Source organism: Copadichromis virginalis, linkage group LG9, assembly GCF_057382275.1.
Source record: "Copadichromis virginalis isolate Kocher_CV1m ecotype Utaka linkage group LG9, C_Virginalis_male_GT1.1, whole genome shotgun sequence".
Taxonomy (NCBI): domain Eukaryota; kingdom Metazoa; phylum Chordata; class Actinopteri; order Cichliformes; family Cichlidae; genus Copadichromis; species Copadichromis virginalis.
Window position 1 is genome coordinate 20428360 of NC_140626.1, and position 16666 is coordinate 20445025.

At 41.3% G+C, this 16666-nt stretch overlaps 2 protein-coding genes across 3 annotated transcripts in view; both read left to right on the forward strand.

The window, feature by feature from the left end:
- tmem108 (transmembrane protein 108) overlaps positions 1–12075 on the forward strand; it is a 67539-nt gene extending 55464 nt beyond the window's left edge. For both annotated transcript variants that reach the window (XM_085468106.1, XM_085468105.1), the window contains exon 5: positions 9623–12075. In XM_085468106.1, the coding sequence (XP_085324232.1) occupies positions 9623–9739 (117 nt within the window). In that variant the 3' untranslated portion in view covers positions 9740–12075. The remainder of the gene's footprint in view (positions 1–9622) is intronic.
- LOC146701771 (zinc finger MYM-type protein 1-like) lies at positions 1280–4218 on the forward strand. The gene is made up of 2 exons (XM_085468104.1): positions 1280–1474; positions 1726–4218. The coding sequence occupies exon 2, from the start codon at positions 2316–2318 to the stop codon at positions 4083–4085; it is 1770 nt and encodes a 589-aa protein (XP_085324230.1). The 5' UTR covers positions 1280–1474; positions 1726–2315; the 3' UTR covers positions 4086–4218.
- Positions 12076–16666: the final 4591 nt, after the last annotated feature.

Genomic DNA, 16666 nt, shown 5'->3' on the forward strand with positions numbered 1-16666 from the left:
ACCGCTCTAGGTCCTGTTTGAGTTTGCCAAATAAGGGTGTGAAGTTGGCTTTGTACAATTGGTCGAGAGACGGGGTAATAAAGATCCCCAAATACACAAATCCATTAGGAGACCATTTAAAAGGAAAGGAAGGAACAGTAGCCGGCATTGTGAAAAGAGTACCGAGAGGCATGGCCTCTGACTTAGCCAAATTGATTCTATAGCCAGAGAAATGGCTAAACCTGTCAATCACCTCAATGAGACTGGGTACGGATGTTACAGGGTTAGTCAAAAGAATCAAGATGTCGTCCGCGTATAAGGTTATTTTACGACACAGCTGTCCAATCTCTAAACTACGTATTGTGGGCGTCGCCCTTATGGCCTCAGCAAGAGGCTCTATGGCCAAAGCGAATAGAAGGGGCGATAAGGGGCAGCCCTGCATAACTCCCCTATGAGTGTTGAAGTAATCAGACCTAAGTCCATTAGTCAGGACTGCTGCCTGTGGATTATTGTAGATAACTTTGACCCATTTTATAAAATTCTCCCCTAAGCCGAATTTGCCCAGAGTATACAACAAATAAGACCACTCAATTCTGTCAAATGCTTTCTCCGCATCGAGAGAAAGCACCAGGCCGTCAATAGATTTTTGCTTGAAAGCTACAATAGCGTTCAGTAAGCGTCTAACATTGGTGGCTGAGTTTCGACCCTTTATAAAGCCTGTCTGGTCCTCCCTTATCAGCACAGGTAAAAAATTTTCTAAGCGGGTGGCCAGAATTTTAGAAAGCAGTTTCCTATCTACATTCAAGAGGGCTATAGGTCTATAGGATCCGCACAAATCAGGACACTTCCCTTTCTTTAGAATTAGGGAAATGTTGGCTTCCTTCAGTGTCTGCGGGAATTCACCCGTAATGAAGGAGTGGTTGAACATATCAAGAAGCGGTTCCACAATAATATCCCGAAACTGTTTATAAAATTCACAACAGAAGCCATCAGGCCCTGGCGACTTTCCACTTCGCAGTGATTTAATAGCCTTAAACACTTCGGTCTTAGTTATAGGCAGTGGCATCGTTAGGCCTATTTTAGGGGTGCTGAAGCCTCCCTAAAATATTCTTAAGCCCCCCTAAATAATTTGGTGGGGTTTTTTTTTTTTGTTTTTTTTTTAACTTATTCGATTTTTTTTTTACAGAACTTGCAGACAAATTCAATATAAAGATGCAGGAATATGAGTTTAAAGAAATAATAATATAAACCTGTCGCTATTCACACAAATATGATCATAACTCGGTTGGTCCCTTTCGCTTTCCATTGTTAAGGTAGCGTCAGTGCTTCGTTATCCAATCCCTTCCAGTTGTTCACAGGGGACATCCACATGACTGAAAATCCAGTCCTCGTTTTCACTGCTACTTTACACTCCGCTCGTATACACCTGCAGAAACACTAGCGTGCATGTGGCAAACGGCAAGAAATCATGGATATACGCAAGTTTTTCAAGAAAGTAAGTCTTCATCACTGGCTGGTAGTAACAATTAGTTAGCTCCAGCTAACAGCAGAGAGTCCCATGTAAATAATGAACCAGGTGCTCCCCATTTTGTAAATAAAAACCTGGCTAGCGCACTAAGTTAAATTGTTAGCATAATGTTAATTTCTGTCACTCGTTTTAGCTCTGAAAAATCCAGCTGAGCTCATTCAGGTATGGTTATCATCAGTGGAAATAATAATAATCACTCCATCCCCATTAACCTGTAGGAGTCAGGGCAGAGGAGCACAGAGAGGCAGAGGGGAGAGACGTCTGCTGGAGAGGTGAGTCAAAGGATGGAGTCATTTGTGATGCAGACAGTCTGATTAGAATTTTATGGGACTCAATATGGATATGAAATATGAAACATTTCAGTCACGGTACAACATATAAGACCTGTTTAACTTGAGCTTTTATTTAGGAGAGTCAAGGTTAGAAAGTGGAGAGAGCAAAGAGAGAGATATGTATATAAGTCAAATTAGCCTGACTCACATATTTTTGAGGGTTCTATTTTAATATTACTTCAATTCAAGTAATTTAGTAATATTTTTCAGGGCTTTAAATTGCAACCATTTTAGTCACATGCGTGCTCAAAATATAATGTTTGTAACTTCAAAATATTTGGGAGCAACAAATTACTGTGGAGCGGGAGCAGAAGTCATGATATTAGCAATTTACATTACAATTCAGTATGTTTTAATGTATCTTGAAGGGTGAGGCAGAAGGAGTGGCTGAGGGAGAAAAAGGTCAACAGGCAAGTTCAAGTGTTGTTACATGGAAAAGCTACCAGGGAACTAGCAAACAGGGAAACGTTGCACAGATGATAGCAACTGCAAATGTGAGTGAGATAGTCGAAAGAAGAGAGTATCTCAGACGAATTGTTGCAGTCACCTCTATGTTAGGGAGACAGGGACTCCCTTTTCGTGGTCATGATGAAGGTGAAGACAGCCCAAACAGAGGGAATTTTCTTGCGTGCATGGAGCTTTTGAAGGAGTTTGATCCTTTTCTTCAAAAACATAATCCCCCATCAAATGCACAGTATATCTCACCAACATCCCAGAATGACATGATTGACTGTTGTGCCCAGGAAGTTACTAGTGTCATTGTATCTGAAATGACAAAGTCTAAAGTCTATTCCATCATGGTGGATGAGGCAAGGGATAAAAAGGCAGAGCAGTTAGCTGTTTGTGTCAGGTACGTGTCAGAGGGGGCAGTGAAGGAGCGTTTCCTTGCACTTGCAGAGATAAAATCATTTGATGCCCAGTCCATTGCAAATGAGATTCAGCAGCAGATCCAAAACTATGGTCTTGCAGAGCTTAAGTGTGTAGCACAAACATATGATGGTGCAGCCGTTATGAGTGGCTCCACTGGAGGTGTACAAGCACATTTTAGAAGGCTCCATCCTGAGGCTATCTATGTGCATTGTTATGCTCATCAACTCAACCTGGTTTTGTGCAATACTTGCAAGGCTGTCCCAGAGGCTGTGGAGCTTTTCAGCTTGTTGGAGTGTGTGTATTCTTTCTTCAGCACCTCCCTAGTCAATCATCATAAGTTCATGGAGACTCAGGCAAAGCTTGGATTGACAAAAACTGAGCTTGTGCAACTTTCAAACACTCGCTGGGCATGTCAGTTGCGATCAATCAGTGCAGTTCTTGAGACATTGCCTGCCATTTTGGAGTGCCTATCTGCAATTGGATCCCCCATAGCTGTTGGTCTCAGAGCAAAGCTCTACAAGTTCTCAGCAGTCTATGCACTACTGATGTTTCAGTCGATTCTGTCTGTAACCGAAGGACTCCACAAATTCCTGCAGAAAGAGACTTTAGACCTGGCAGAAGCTTTTATCTGCAAACAAGCTGTGTGTGACACACTTAAGGGCAAACACTCAGATGCATTTGCTACAGAGCTGTATGAGAAAACCAAGGCCCTGTGTAACACCCACAGTATCCCTGAACCAGGTGCCAAGACAAGGCACAAACAGAGGAAAATGGAGGATTTTGTCCTGGAGGCAACTGTGGGTTCACGCACTGAATTGAACAACTCAGACACATTGAAAAGAGAGTTACTTTTCCCTTGTGTGGATCGGATGGTTGGCGAGCTTGATCAAAGATTTTGCAGTGTAGATGCAGGGCTGCTAAAAGGCGTCCAGGCATGCAGTCCTAAATCTGAGAACTTCTTGAGTGAACCACACTTGAATGAACTTGCAAAGCACTACAGACTTGACCTGAAAAAAGAGGAGGTTCTGGTGGCCAGAAACTTTCTTACCCGGAAAACAGAGGCTGGATGTCCACCCAAAAATATGTTGTCTGTGTACAACCTCCTTGATTCAGACATGTTTCCCTCTCTGAAGGCAACCATCCAAGTTGCCCTAACAGTGCCTGTCAGCAGCTGCTCGTGCGAACGGTCCTTTAGTGCACTGCGTCGGCTGCACTCCTGGCTGCGTCAAACAATGGGTCAGAAAAGACTTCACAGTCTTGCAGTCATGTCTATTGAAAAAGACACGCTTCAGCATCTGAGTCACAACAGAGTGATTGACCGATTTGCCACTCTTAAAAACAGACGTCATTCTTTGATGCTTCCACCCACCAAGTAACTGGTGATTGCAGCCAGAAAAATGTACTTTTTTATTTTCAGTTTTTTTCTTGTTATTGATGCAGCAAACACATTTCCTCTGTTTTTTTGTTGTACTGTATTATAAAGCAGACTGAAATAAAACAATAGATCTATTGGTGGCCTAGGATGTTTAATCTGTCCAAAAAAGTAGGAAAACAATTTCTCAGTCTTTGTTTTCTGTTTGTGAAATTTTGTGCTCATTCACTACGTTCGTTCATGTCGTGTGCATCTCTTGGGGGCTAAGCCCCCCCTGTCCTTAAAACCTAGTGACACCCCTGGTTATAGGGCTGTTAAGGGCAGTCTTCTGTTCCTCTGACAAATTTGGTAAGTCGAATTGGGTGAAGAAATTATGCATCAGCTGCACCCCCTCCGGGACTTGTTGAGAAGAGTACAAGGCTTCGTAGAACTTCTTAACACAGTCATTTATCAGTTTGTTTTCATATATCTTGTGGCCACCTTCATCAGATATCGCTGCAATGGTATTCGATTCTGCGCGCTTCTTAACATAGTACGCCAGACATTTACCGGCCTTATCTCCATGCTCGTAGAACCTCTGTCTGGTGTATTTAAGTTTCTTCTCTGCATCTCTGGTAAGAAGGCAATTCAGCGCTGACCTGAGTGCGGTTATTTCTTGCCATAATGGTGGTGATGGGGAGGCAATATATGTTTTCTCCTTATCCATCAATTCGCTCTCTAAAGATTTTTGTTCCTCCAGCCGTTGTCGCTTCTTTGTCGCAGAATACGAAATAATTAGGCCCCTCGCATAAGCTTTGCATGTTTCCCACAAAACAGAGGCAGTAGTAGCTGAGGGGGTGTTGATATCCAAAAACGCTTTAAATTCTGCAGAGAAGTGAGAGGTAAATTCCTCATCCTTAAGAATAATGGTATTAAGCCTCCAGTGGCGGGACCTATGAAGCGCAGCTTTAAGATCGAGATCCATGATTACCCTAGCGTGATCTGAGATGATTATACTTGTTATGTCGCACGATACTACTGAACCTAAGTCAGTTTTCGGGAGAAAAAAGTAATCAATTCTAGTTTGGGACCTATGCGGAGCCGAAAAAAATGTGTATTGCTTATCGGAGGGGTGAGTATATCTCCAAGCATCCACAAGTCCAAACTCGTCGCATAGAGCATGAAGCGCTTTGGCCTGAGGAGAAGGAGTTGCAATGCTGTGTGGAAATCTGTCCATAAGCGGATTTAACATTAAGTTGAAATCACCACCAATAATAACGGTAGAGTTAGGAAGAAATGGGGCTAATTCCAGAAACATTTTGGTAAGAAAGGTAGTTGGGTGGGCAGGTGGAAAATAAACATTCAGTAATAAGATATTTTGGCCTTGCAAAATCCCTTTGACTATCACGTAGCGGCCCTTCAGATCCTTAACGCAATCAGTTACTACAAAAGGTACATTTTTCCTAATCAACACTGCCACTCCTCTACTTCTTGTAGTGAAGGATGAAAAAAACACTTGTCCATATAATCCTTGTTGCAACTTCAAGTGTTCATTATTATCAAGATGTGTCTCTTGTAACATAGCAACATCTACACCGTCCTTTCTTAGACAAGTAAATATCTTCCTCCTCTTAATAGGGCTGTGAACCCCTCGTACATTCCAGGTGCATATTCGCAGCCTACTCATTATTAGACTTATTCATGTATCACACAAAGCATATTGAGCCAAAGGGTTCACCACACCCTGGTTGAAAAAATAATTAAATAAAATAAAAATAAAAAAGGCATGAAAGAGCTGTGTGACGGAACATTCAAAGAACAGTGATTTGGCAACAGCCCTACTAAACATGTAGGGAAAAACCAATCTCCTCCTGCCCGTCGGGAAAGCCGAAGGGCATTGCACGCGCGTAACTCACGCCTACCCATAGACGAAAACACAGTCCGTCCGGTGCCCGATGGGGTGGAAGATTTCACCTGGTCGCTTATAAGCAGCGAGGACGAAAAAAAAGAGTCATATACGCCTAGATTCGGCAAGTACTCACACCGGTTAATTAAGGCATAGTGTGAAGAAAAGGAGTACTCCGGTGGTTACGGGGATTCAGGGCAGCGAGTCCGCGTAGGACGCAGCTGCCTCCGGTGTGTTAAATCTCTTCTCCTTGCCGTTGGCAAACAGCCTCAGTGTGGCGGGGTAGAGAAGCGCATAATCCACATTCTTCTTCCTCAGGCAGCTTTTCACCTCGTCGAAAGCCTTGCGTTTCTTGGCTACCGCCGCTGAATAATCATTAAAGAAGGAGACTTTGATCCGACTTGTTGGTTGGTTCGGCTGCGTAGCCAGGCGCCGAGCTGCGGCCATCACACGTTGTTTATCAGCAAAGTTGTGAAGCTTCATAATGATGGGTCTGGCGCGCTGGCTGGGGCCCGGCCTCGGTGCTAGAGAGCGGTGAGCGCGGTCTAGTTTGATCTTCCCATTTTTAGTTGTGAGCTCGAGATAGGAGGGGAGCCATGACTCCATGAAGGCGACAACATCATTTCCCTCCGTGCCCTCGGGAAGCCCGACCAGGCGAAGGTTACATCTGCGGCTGCGGTTCTCTAAATCGTCCATGTGGTCTGCCATGTCAGTTACTTGTTTTTCGAGTCGAGCCACTTTCGCCTGCAATACACCTGCCGTGTCTTCCACGCCTGAAATCCGTATCTCGGCGTCTCCCACCCGTGTCGCCAGAGCCTGGATCCGAGATGTCTGTTCACGGATTGCGGCCAGCACAGTATCAACTTTAACATCCAATAAAGTTGTAATGCTGTCAGTTATCTTACTCAGAGCCGCAAGGATATTCGGGTCGATATCACTCCCAGTTTCCTCAGCGTCAGCGGAGATTTCTGTGTCGCTGGCGTTAGCTTCTTCAGGCTCAGCCGCCATAGGACCCACAATGTCGCTAGCTTGCACAACCGGAGCTGTCTTTTTCTTAGACCTGACGTTAGGCATTTTAGAAAAATAGTCGTCCAGACTCATTATAGAGTTACTCCCACGCACATTTGTAACGTTTCACCAGGTGAACACGTATTTTAGACGGATAATCGGGGGACCTCACCGGAGCACAGCGAGACGGGTGTTCGCGCTACGACGCCATCTTGCCAACCTACTGAGTAGTCTTTACTGATACATTATTAGTAACTTGGTATTAGTAATCAATAAACCTCAGCTGAGCGGGTTTAATTACATACAAGACTGCAAACTTTCAGTGAAGCATCATTTTAGTTATATTTATCAATAATATCGGTCTGTGCATGCTCAAAAGATAGAAACCAGTGTGTAAAAATCCAAAGATTAAAAGTTAATTTTCTGATATTTTTGAGGCATCCAACAAGCATTCATTATATTTAAATCTGTTTAAAAGAAAAGCATTAATAAGCCAAGATCAGTGTTTCATAAACACGAGTGGTGGGACCCACTGCAGGTGCTTCAGATTACTGCAGACAAAAAAATGTGAATAAAAGACAAAAATCTGTCAAGCTTAATCAATAAATAAACCTTAAGAAAGATCAAAGATCTTCAGTCATTCTCAAATTATCAGAAAGACTCATTTAATGATGAAATTTAATGATCGGGTATGTGTATTTAATAAAATGACACTGAGCTGTTTTTATAATGTTTTTGGTCTGGTTGAGGATTTTTGACTACATAAAAAAAATCTTTGAAGCAATGATGCGTTTATATTATTTTAAAAATTGCTTTACAGAACAGAAAAACACATTTAGGCTTCACAGATCAATAAAACAACAGCTGATGAGGTCTGCGTTTTCATTTTAAAAGGTCTGTATCATCTTCTTGTGGTAAATAACATGTCTTCCATATCTTTCCTTCTCCGTCATGTTACGTATTTTATGTTTTGTTGTGAACAAATGGATAATCCAAGCTAAACTTTGGTCTCTTTAATTCTCATGTCGCTTTGAGCTCTGGTAGAAATCTTCTGAACCAAGAAATTCTACTAATTGGCAGCGTTTCCATTTACTCAGTAAATTCACAGCTTAATCTTTCAGCACACGTGTTCCCACTTAGTTTTTGCTGTAAGTAGCTTTGGGATTGGTAAAATCATCTTGTTCCCAACTGTATTATATCATTTGTTTAAAATAGTGTTCTGGCATGAATTCAGTCTTTATTCATTCCAAAACAAATCACATAACACAAGATAAAGACAAATCTGGATTCTTCAGTATTCACCTCACAGCGTCGTCCATAAGCTACATGAAGTTTCCGTAAACTCACTTTCCTATAATTCATCAGACATTGCCTATAAATATAACAAGATGTCCAACATATTTGACTTAAGATTTTTATCTGACACTTTAAACTCTTTAAATCCTGTGTATCCTCTTTGCTTCTGCAAATCATTATATCTGATATCACGCTCCACACCAGAAGCTCCCAGGTTTTTAATAAAGTGATATGAGGCTTTTACACTGTAAAATCTGCAAACCAGGTCATTTTTAAGCTACTGTCTCCCACTAATTAGAAATATTCTGCACTTAATGATGATAATTTTACACACATTCCCCTAATCGGTGTGCTTTTTAAAGGGGGCTTGGAAACTTTTAGGCAGCATGCAATTTTATTTATTTTATTTTATTTTATTTTTAACTAACCCATTCATATTTATGCAAAACTAAGGCTTTGTAGGCTCAAGTCCAGCTCAAAGCAGAAAGTGTAATATGTTGTTTTTAGGTGCATGGCAGCGCCATCTGTTGGAAAAGATGGGATATAACAGAGGCATATTATACTCTCTGCAAATTCCCCCCTCTATTCTTTTTAACCGTATATTTTTATGTACCATTGCTTGCTCTCTTTGCATGTTTATTATCTTCTCTGTGTGTTTCCTTTATTTTATTTCTCTGCCTCCTCAATTTGCATTCCTTTGCCGCCTGTCGGAGGTGTCAGGAGAGGGAAGCTGAGGATCGTGTGTAGGATGCCCTTGGTGACACCCAGGTGTTGTTTCCAGCTTTGCACGTGTCCGTAGAGCAGAAGCCTCGTACTGTAGCCTCCCTGGTGCTATAGGAAAATGACAGAAATGACTGTAAACCTGATGATGGTGATGGTGATGATGATGGTGTTCCTGTAGTTCCATGTGATTGGATGAAAAAGGACTTTTTCAAAACGACCTCCTGCACCACCTCATTACTGCTGACTCACCACCACCCAGCACACTTAGATTAACACCCTCTGCTGCCTTCTTCTGAGTCATTCTCCCTTTTTATTCCTCCACTTGTGAGGCTCTTACATCTTCCCCACCACCTCCCCTTTGTATCTCTGATCGCTGAGCTTTTTTCCACATATCTTTGTTCTCCATCTCCTTAAAAGCCCTGATGTGCACAAAACCCATATTTTATCTGTCCTCTTCCACTTGCTGCTTGCTTGCTGCTCGTCGCCTGTAGAGAGACTCAGATACAGTAGCGTGTGCGCTAACGGTGAGCCCTGAAGCGTGAATCATGAATTAGAGCTGCTGCTTAACAGTTACACCTCCTTTCCTTTTTTTTCCACTACGTCTTATTTTGTGCATGTACTTTTTGCAGGATCATGACACCTGTCTACCCCCTAATGGAGACTACAGCGGCAGCAGCGTGGTCCTGGTTAACCCTTTCTGCCAGGAGACCCTCTTCATCAACAGAGACAAAGCTTCTGCCATATAGAGACACAGAGGGGCGAGAAGCTCTGCAGATCCTCGTCCTCCTCTCCCCCTGCTGTTCTTGTCTATTTTATATATGTGGTAAATATTCAGAGACTTCGACTTTATACTGTATATCACAAACACAAAGAGCAACCTGAAAGAAGCGCGGCGTAAACAGATGCTTATTTACTACGAGGATGCACCTGCGTATTTTTCTGATGTACATTTTCTACAAAAGGCTTAATTGTGATAAAGGTTTTTATTGTCTTTATAAAATTACAGAGTATATGTGGTTTTGTTTCTTTGCAGTGGCTTGATGGTGAGTGCACTGTGGATGTTGCCACACAAAATCTGCTTTAGAGAGAGACACATGTGCTATAAAAAAGATTAAAGCTGTTCTTTGTAAGTTTAACTTTCCTTTAAAATCAATCCCTGAATACTTACAGCCTGTTGAACTTGAATAAGCACCTAGATAAGTCGGGGGGAGGAGAGGCAGGGATATGTGGAGGAATAATGGTTGTGAAATCTGAGCCTGTATTTATCAAACTTACTAAAAATGATCATTTAGAACTAAAAGTAAAGACTGGCATTAAAATGACTCAACCCTTAAGAGTGGCTTTCAAATGATCAGTTTGCTCAGACTAGTCAGATACACAGATTGATTTTAATATTAAAAATGTATGTTCTTTTATCTGGTAATGTTCTAATTAAGAAGATGATTAAACATCCATCTATTTTTTTTGGCCATTTATCCAGCCCGGGTTCACTGAGAGGTTGGAGCCAGTCAATCACAGGCCTAAAACACAGAGACAGACAAGCTTTGCCAGGTATCGAGGGGACTAGGGGGTCTGAGGGGACGGTGTAAAGCTGTAGTGGCATCCTGGTTATTAAACATACATAAAATAAAACATTAAAATTAATTTGTAGAGTCAATACGTTTCTATTGTGAAAGTAAGAATTAAACCTCATGGTCACAATTTAAGCAAAGCAATAAAAACTCGCTAAAGTGAAAAGATGTTTCTGGGAGCTGGGCCCTTTATGAATTCACTGATTCACTTTGGTTTTTAAAAAAATATTATTCTAAACAGAAATTTAAACATTAGATGAAATCAGGTATACAGCTGCTACACTTTGAGATACATTCTAGGAATTATATAGCAGCTAAGGGGCTTTGACGCAGGCAGCAGTGCATGATGATGATTCCAAACACCTTAGCCTCAGAAAAACAGTCAAAAACAGTGAAGACCGGAGCTGTGCTGTGCAGCAGACAGTGATAGCATGGAAACACACAAGTTCACCAGTTCTGCAGTTTGTTTTTAGGTGAATTTTAACCCTCGGCAGTTTGATAAATACAGGCTTGGATCTTATCGGTCAGTCTGAGCAGGTCTTTGGGCGATGTGGAGTCCAGCATCCAGCAGTTTTGAATAGCAGCTTTCAGCTCTCAATAAAAATGGAGCGGACTTAAAATGGCCTTTCCCCTTCATGCGTCACCAGCTTCTGCGAAGAGGGACCACATAGATGTCTTAATTCCTTACGTTGGCCCTTTATATATCAGTATGCGTGTGCATGTAGGTGCACTGAGGCGTGCGTGTGAGCAGGCGAGCTGCGACGTGCCGCCCCCTTTAACCAAATGTCACGGTTACTTTAAAGTTTAATTGAGACTCTGTGCGACGTTCAGCTCAGTTTTTGTGCGTCCGTTCCTGTGGGTGCCTCTGTACGTTTGTCCCGTCTGTTTGTCTCTCGTGTATATCGTGGAGTAGCTACCGGTCATGTGCGAGAAAGAGTTCCTCGCTGCTGTAGGAAACATTTAGACCACCCTTGCTACTGTAAGTGTCTCCCTCCATAGACGGCGTGTTTATCCAGTATTGCAAACCGTGTCAAAGGCTGTGTTAGAGGCAATAAAAACAAAAAATTAAAAAAAATATATGCTGAGACAAATGAAGAATGCTGTGAGCACGTACAGAGGCGATTTAATCAAAAGTGCGTTATTTAGTTTCATTATTAAATCTGTGGTCCTTCTGTCATTTGTTTTTACTTTTGCATCGCTGCCGTTTTTTTCAGTAATCAATGCTGTCTGCCTCTACTGTCGCTGAAGATTCTCCGTATTGTATGATGTTGTTCTGAGATCACCTGGTGAAGAGGTGATGGCGAACAACACAGCTAATTGATATTTCCCGCATTGGATGCTCACAGCCGGGCTTGTTGTTTTTTTGCACGCTCAAAAAGTGGATATTTTACAAAAATGTTCAGTGGCACGGTGGAGCAGTGTTCAACATTATGTATTTTTTGTACTGTCGTATACACACTGTACTTTTTACTGCTGAGCAATAAAACAATGGGGAAAAAACCCATGGATTACTCTGTTTGTCTGATTTGTTCTGACTAGTTAGCTGCTACCTGTTTGTTGATTACGCAACGCGCACTGTAAACAGTCTTGCCGAGCACAGCACATCCATTGAGGCAGCGAGCTGGATTTTTCTCTTTGTGCACTGGTGCTGCATCTGGTCAAGTGACCTCTGGCTCGGGATGCTGACGTCAGTTCGGTAATCTGTTTACAAGCCTGCTTTACTGCTGAGAGGAAGCTTATTTTAAAGTCAGTGTTATTCACCCATTTGTTGGCTTTGTAGAAAGTCTTTGTAAATTAATTAATGACTAATTGTTTTGCTAGTTTTTTTCCAATATCCTTATTTTTGAAAGGAAAACACATTCTAACTTTAACCATCATTACTGATATTTAATATAAAATTGGGGTTAGAAGTTCACACACACATACACATAGGCATTATTTACTACAGCTGGTACTTTCTCTTGGCCAAATAAAAAGGATTTGTTTGACAGCACTCACTGGTTTGAGCAATACTGAGATTAATGGGAAAGTCCAAAGAACTCGGAGAAACGTTTAAAAGGCGAATTATATATTTACACAACTTGGGACGGTCTCCTGGAGCCAAGTATGTAAGTGCAAGTTATTTGGATGTGTCACAACTTTGCCGAAGTCTGGAAGAAGACCCAAACCGTCATCCTTAGATAAGAGGAAACTGGTTGGGATGTTCAGGAACAACCCATGAACCATCAAAGCACAAGTCTGCCATGAACTGGGAGCTAACATTAAGCTTCTGGAATAGCCTCCCCAAAGCCCCAGCCTCAACACTATTAAAATGTGTGGGCTATTTTTAAAAGCCAGGTCTGTGCCAGAAAAGCAATCAATTTAAATGAACCAATTCTGCCAAGAAGAGCAAAGTCAAGCTAACTTTATTCATAAAGGGCTTTAAAACAGCAAGTACTGACCAAAGGGACAATTAAAAATCAGCTCTCACACTCTTGCCAATGAAAAGAGACGGGTTTTAAGAAGTGGAGAGTGAAGAAGCCCGTCTAAGATCCACCACTGTCACAGGCAAAAGCTCTGTTCCTTCTGAGCTTCTGTTGTGTCCTCGGCACACCTAGATAGCTGACCAAAAATCAAGAAATCAATCTCAAATCAAGGGCTCAAAAATATTTAATAACACCTTTTCTGCTTGAATTAAAACAATACAGCTTTTCTTTGCGTTAATGTAAAGAAGTCCAGGTAACAATGGACCACAATCACCCATCTGACTTAATATAAAACAAAAAGTGAGTCACAGGAGGACATTTCTTCTCATCTTTCTCATCCGTTGAGAAGCTGAAATCTTATATCAAGCAAGAATTTGAAAACTTTTAACTAAAATGTTAGAATAAGACACAATGTGACTTTTTTGCAGCTTGTTGTTGGCAACAAATTCGAAATGAGCCAATTTATTTAAAACAAACAAGCAAACTTATAGGTTGATATTTTGTCCTTGCAACATTTTTCATTTTTTAACACAAGCTTTAACTAATTCTGCGTTCTGATTTATTCGTATCTTGAACTGCATCCCAGCTTTTCTTAGTAGTCACATCAAATAGAAACACACAAAAACCTTAAAAAAAAACACTGATGTGAAAGGAAAGGGAACATTTCAAAGCCCCCAAATTACCATAACAATAACTGTAGATATGAATCATACTCATTAATAATTATTCTGCGTAGGCATATCAGAGACCCAGAAACGGTCATTACTGTTTTCCAGCAGTAGACTGTGTTACCTAATGCAGGCTCAGCACATTAAAAGACTAATCAATCATTCACCGCTCATGTCAGGCCAGCTGAAAGCTGTTGGCTAGTTTAGTTTCTGGAGTAAAGGCCTCTTGGGTTTGTCTTTTTTGCCCACCGTAATCTCTTCCTTTTGTTGGTCAGTCTGGTTGGGCTTTGTCTTTTTAAATATGCCAGTGACTGCATGCATTTTGAAGGTAGCACTTAACAAAGCCAGTTGTGTACTTCTTTAGGGCCTGTTTGTTGTTTTGTTGGTTGGTTTGGTTGGAGCCAGTTTGAGTTGTTCTGTGAAGCTGGAATAGCCTCTTTCTTAAAAACACTCTGACAACTTCCAGAACAGTTCTCTTATCTGAATTATCTATAATTAAAAGGGACACGACAACATGTTATCTGCATTCAGGATGTGCTTGAAAATGCAGTAATTTTCAGAACGATTAAATCTTCATAACAAAGGAACTGTCATGGTCCCCTCGTCCTCCTGTGCCAACCTACATTTCCCTCTATCTCGCTGTGTGCACGTGGGGGTGTGTGTTTGTAATTCTGCTTGTCGGCTTCAGAGGCTGAGCCTTCTTGTGTGTCCTCTGCTGGCAGGCCACACCTGCAAGCTGTTGAGCAATCACTCACCTGGGTGCAATCTGATGATTACTCAGCGACTACTTAAGGTGGAACAGTTCCCAGAAGAAATTGCTGGGGTGTTGCACTTGCTGTGGTAGTGGGAGCACATGAGGTGCAGCATGGGTAGTGCGTTTGATTTTGTGAGAAATTCAGCTTTATCTTTGAGCTTAAATGATTCTCTGCTGTGCAGATACTCCCTCGCCACATGTAGGGGAAGTCTGTGTGGGAGAAAGTCTCCAGATATCACCCACCTGCTTCACTCAGAAGACACCAAACAATTGACTTTTTTGTGAGTTCAATAAACCTGTTAAACTTTTATTCCTGTATTTGAGTCCAGATCTGGTTTGGTCCTTGACAAAAACACACACTTTTATTTTGTCCAAATTATTATTCTGGAAGAAAAAAAAATACAAAATGTTAAAATATACGATCCATTGTGATGTCGTCCCAGTGGAATCACAGCACTACTTGTTTCATTATTTTATTTTCATTTCTAATTTTGCCACTTTCAATTTTCCAGGAATAAATTGGCCAATCAGTTTATCCAAGCAAGTTATAATTACTATTATGTGGATACAGTACAGCAAAAATATAAACATTATTTTTATATAATAGAAACCAACCCATACAAGCTATTAGAGCCAAAGACATTATAAGAAAGAGACATAATACCCAAGAAGGATGGAAGGAAGGAAAATACAGCAAGGAGTTGGCATTGAAATTTGGTGGAGGGAAAAAAAAGCTTTTAAACCTTACCATAGAACAAAATCATCAAACTTGTTCAAATTTTATTCCAGATATGCAGATTTTATGTTCTGTTAACCAACTGAATTAAAGCTAATTTAGACGGCGTTCAAAATAATTGCCAAATATTTAACCCGAGCTTTTACCAAGATAGCAGTATTGAGACTTGCTTCTAGAGGACAGGCCTCTGTTTTATGGGTTGCAGACAGTGCAAGTGAGGGTACTGCAAATAAAAGCTGCGCTGGACAGACTTTGTGGGGTGACCAGATCCCACCAAATTAAATGTCGAGCCCTGAGTTTGTTTAAATCATGACATTTTGATATACCTAACTTTAAGAAAAAAAAGAGGTAAACTATTGTGATTACAGGTTCTACATCACTCAAATGAAGGACAAATAAAAGCAATTAAAGCATTTTTTCCAACTATTGTGATGCCACACTCCACCCTGCTTTCCTATTGGCCTGTTTGTGTGGCTGGTCTCATCTGCAGAGGTGGTGTGGCTCATTTCCAGTTGGTGACAATGGTTAAACCAGGGCTCAGTGAGCCATTGTTCTTTATAAACGCCCTCAGTGCTCAGATGCTGTGTGGCTCCCCTCCCTGAGACATCTTTTGGATTTTGGTGCAAATAAACAACATTGCATACATCATTTCTTCACCCATGCACTTATTTACACCAGTGATCGCATTTGTTACACACCTTGTGGTTAGTTTAAGCTCTTTCCTTGCTTCTGGATAACATGTGCTGACATATGAGCCCAGCTCTGCTTTTTATAATTAGGGGAACAGTGGTAAACCTTCCCAGGAGTGAACGCTCTACCAAAATTACTCTAAGAGTACACTGATGACCTATCCAGGAGATTGCAAAAGACGTCTAAAGACCATGCAGCATTCAACAATACAACAATAGTTTTATTCAAGAATAAGAAAGAGACTGGGTATCCATGGGAAAGTCCAAAGGAGAAAACCACTGCTGACCAAAAAAGAACACAAAGAGTCATTTCACGTTTTCCAAAAAAATATGTGGACCGCCAAGGCAAAAGCTGAACCTTTTACAAGGTTTTCACCCCGTTGCATCTGGAGTAAAACTAACACAGCATTTCATAAAAAGAAATTCATACCAACAGTCAAACGTGGTGGTGGCAGTGTGATGGTCTGGGACTTCTTGCTTTGGCATGACCTTAAACAGGCTGTTCATGCTGGAAAACCTTCCATTGTAGATAAATTAAAACAACTCTGCAAAAAAGATTTACCCCTCCTTATCTCTGTGATCTGCTTCATATCACCACAGTTTCCCGCTCTCTCAGATCTTCATCTGCCACACCTGCTCGCCTTACCACTATGGGGCACAGAGCTTTCAGTCGCTCTGCTCCTCAGCTCGGGAACTCACTTCTTTCAGCCTTAAGAAATATAGATTCCCTTCCCTTGTTTAAGTCACAACTCAAAACCTACTTGTTTAAACTGGCTTACTCGCTTTAATA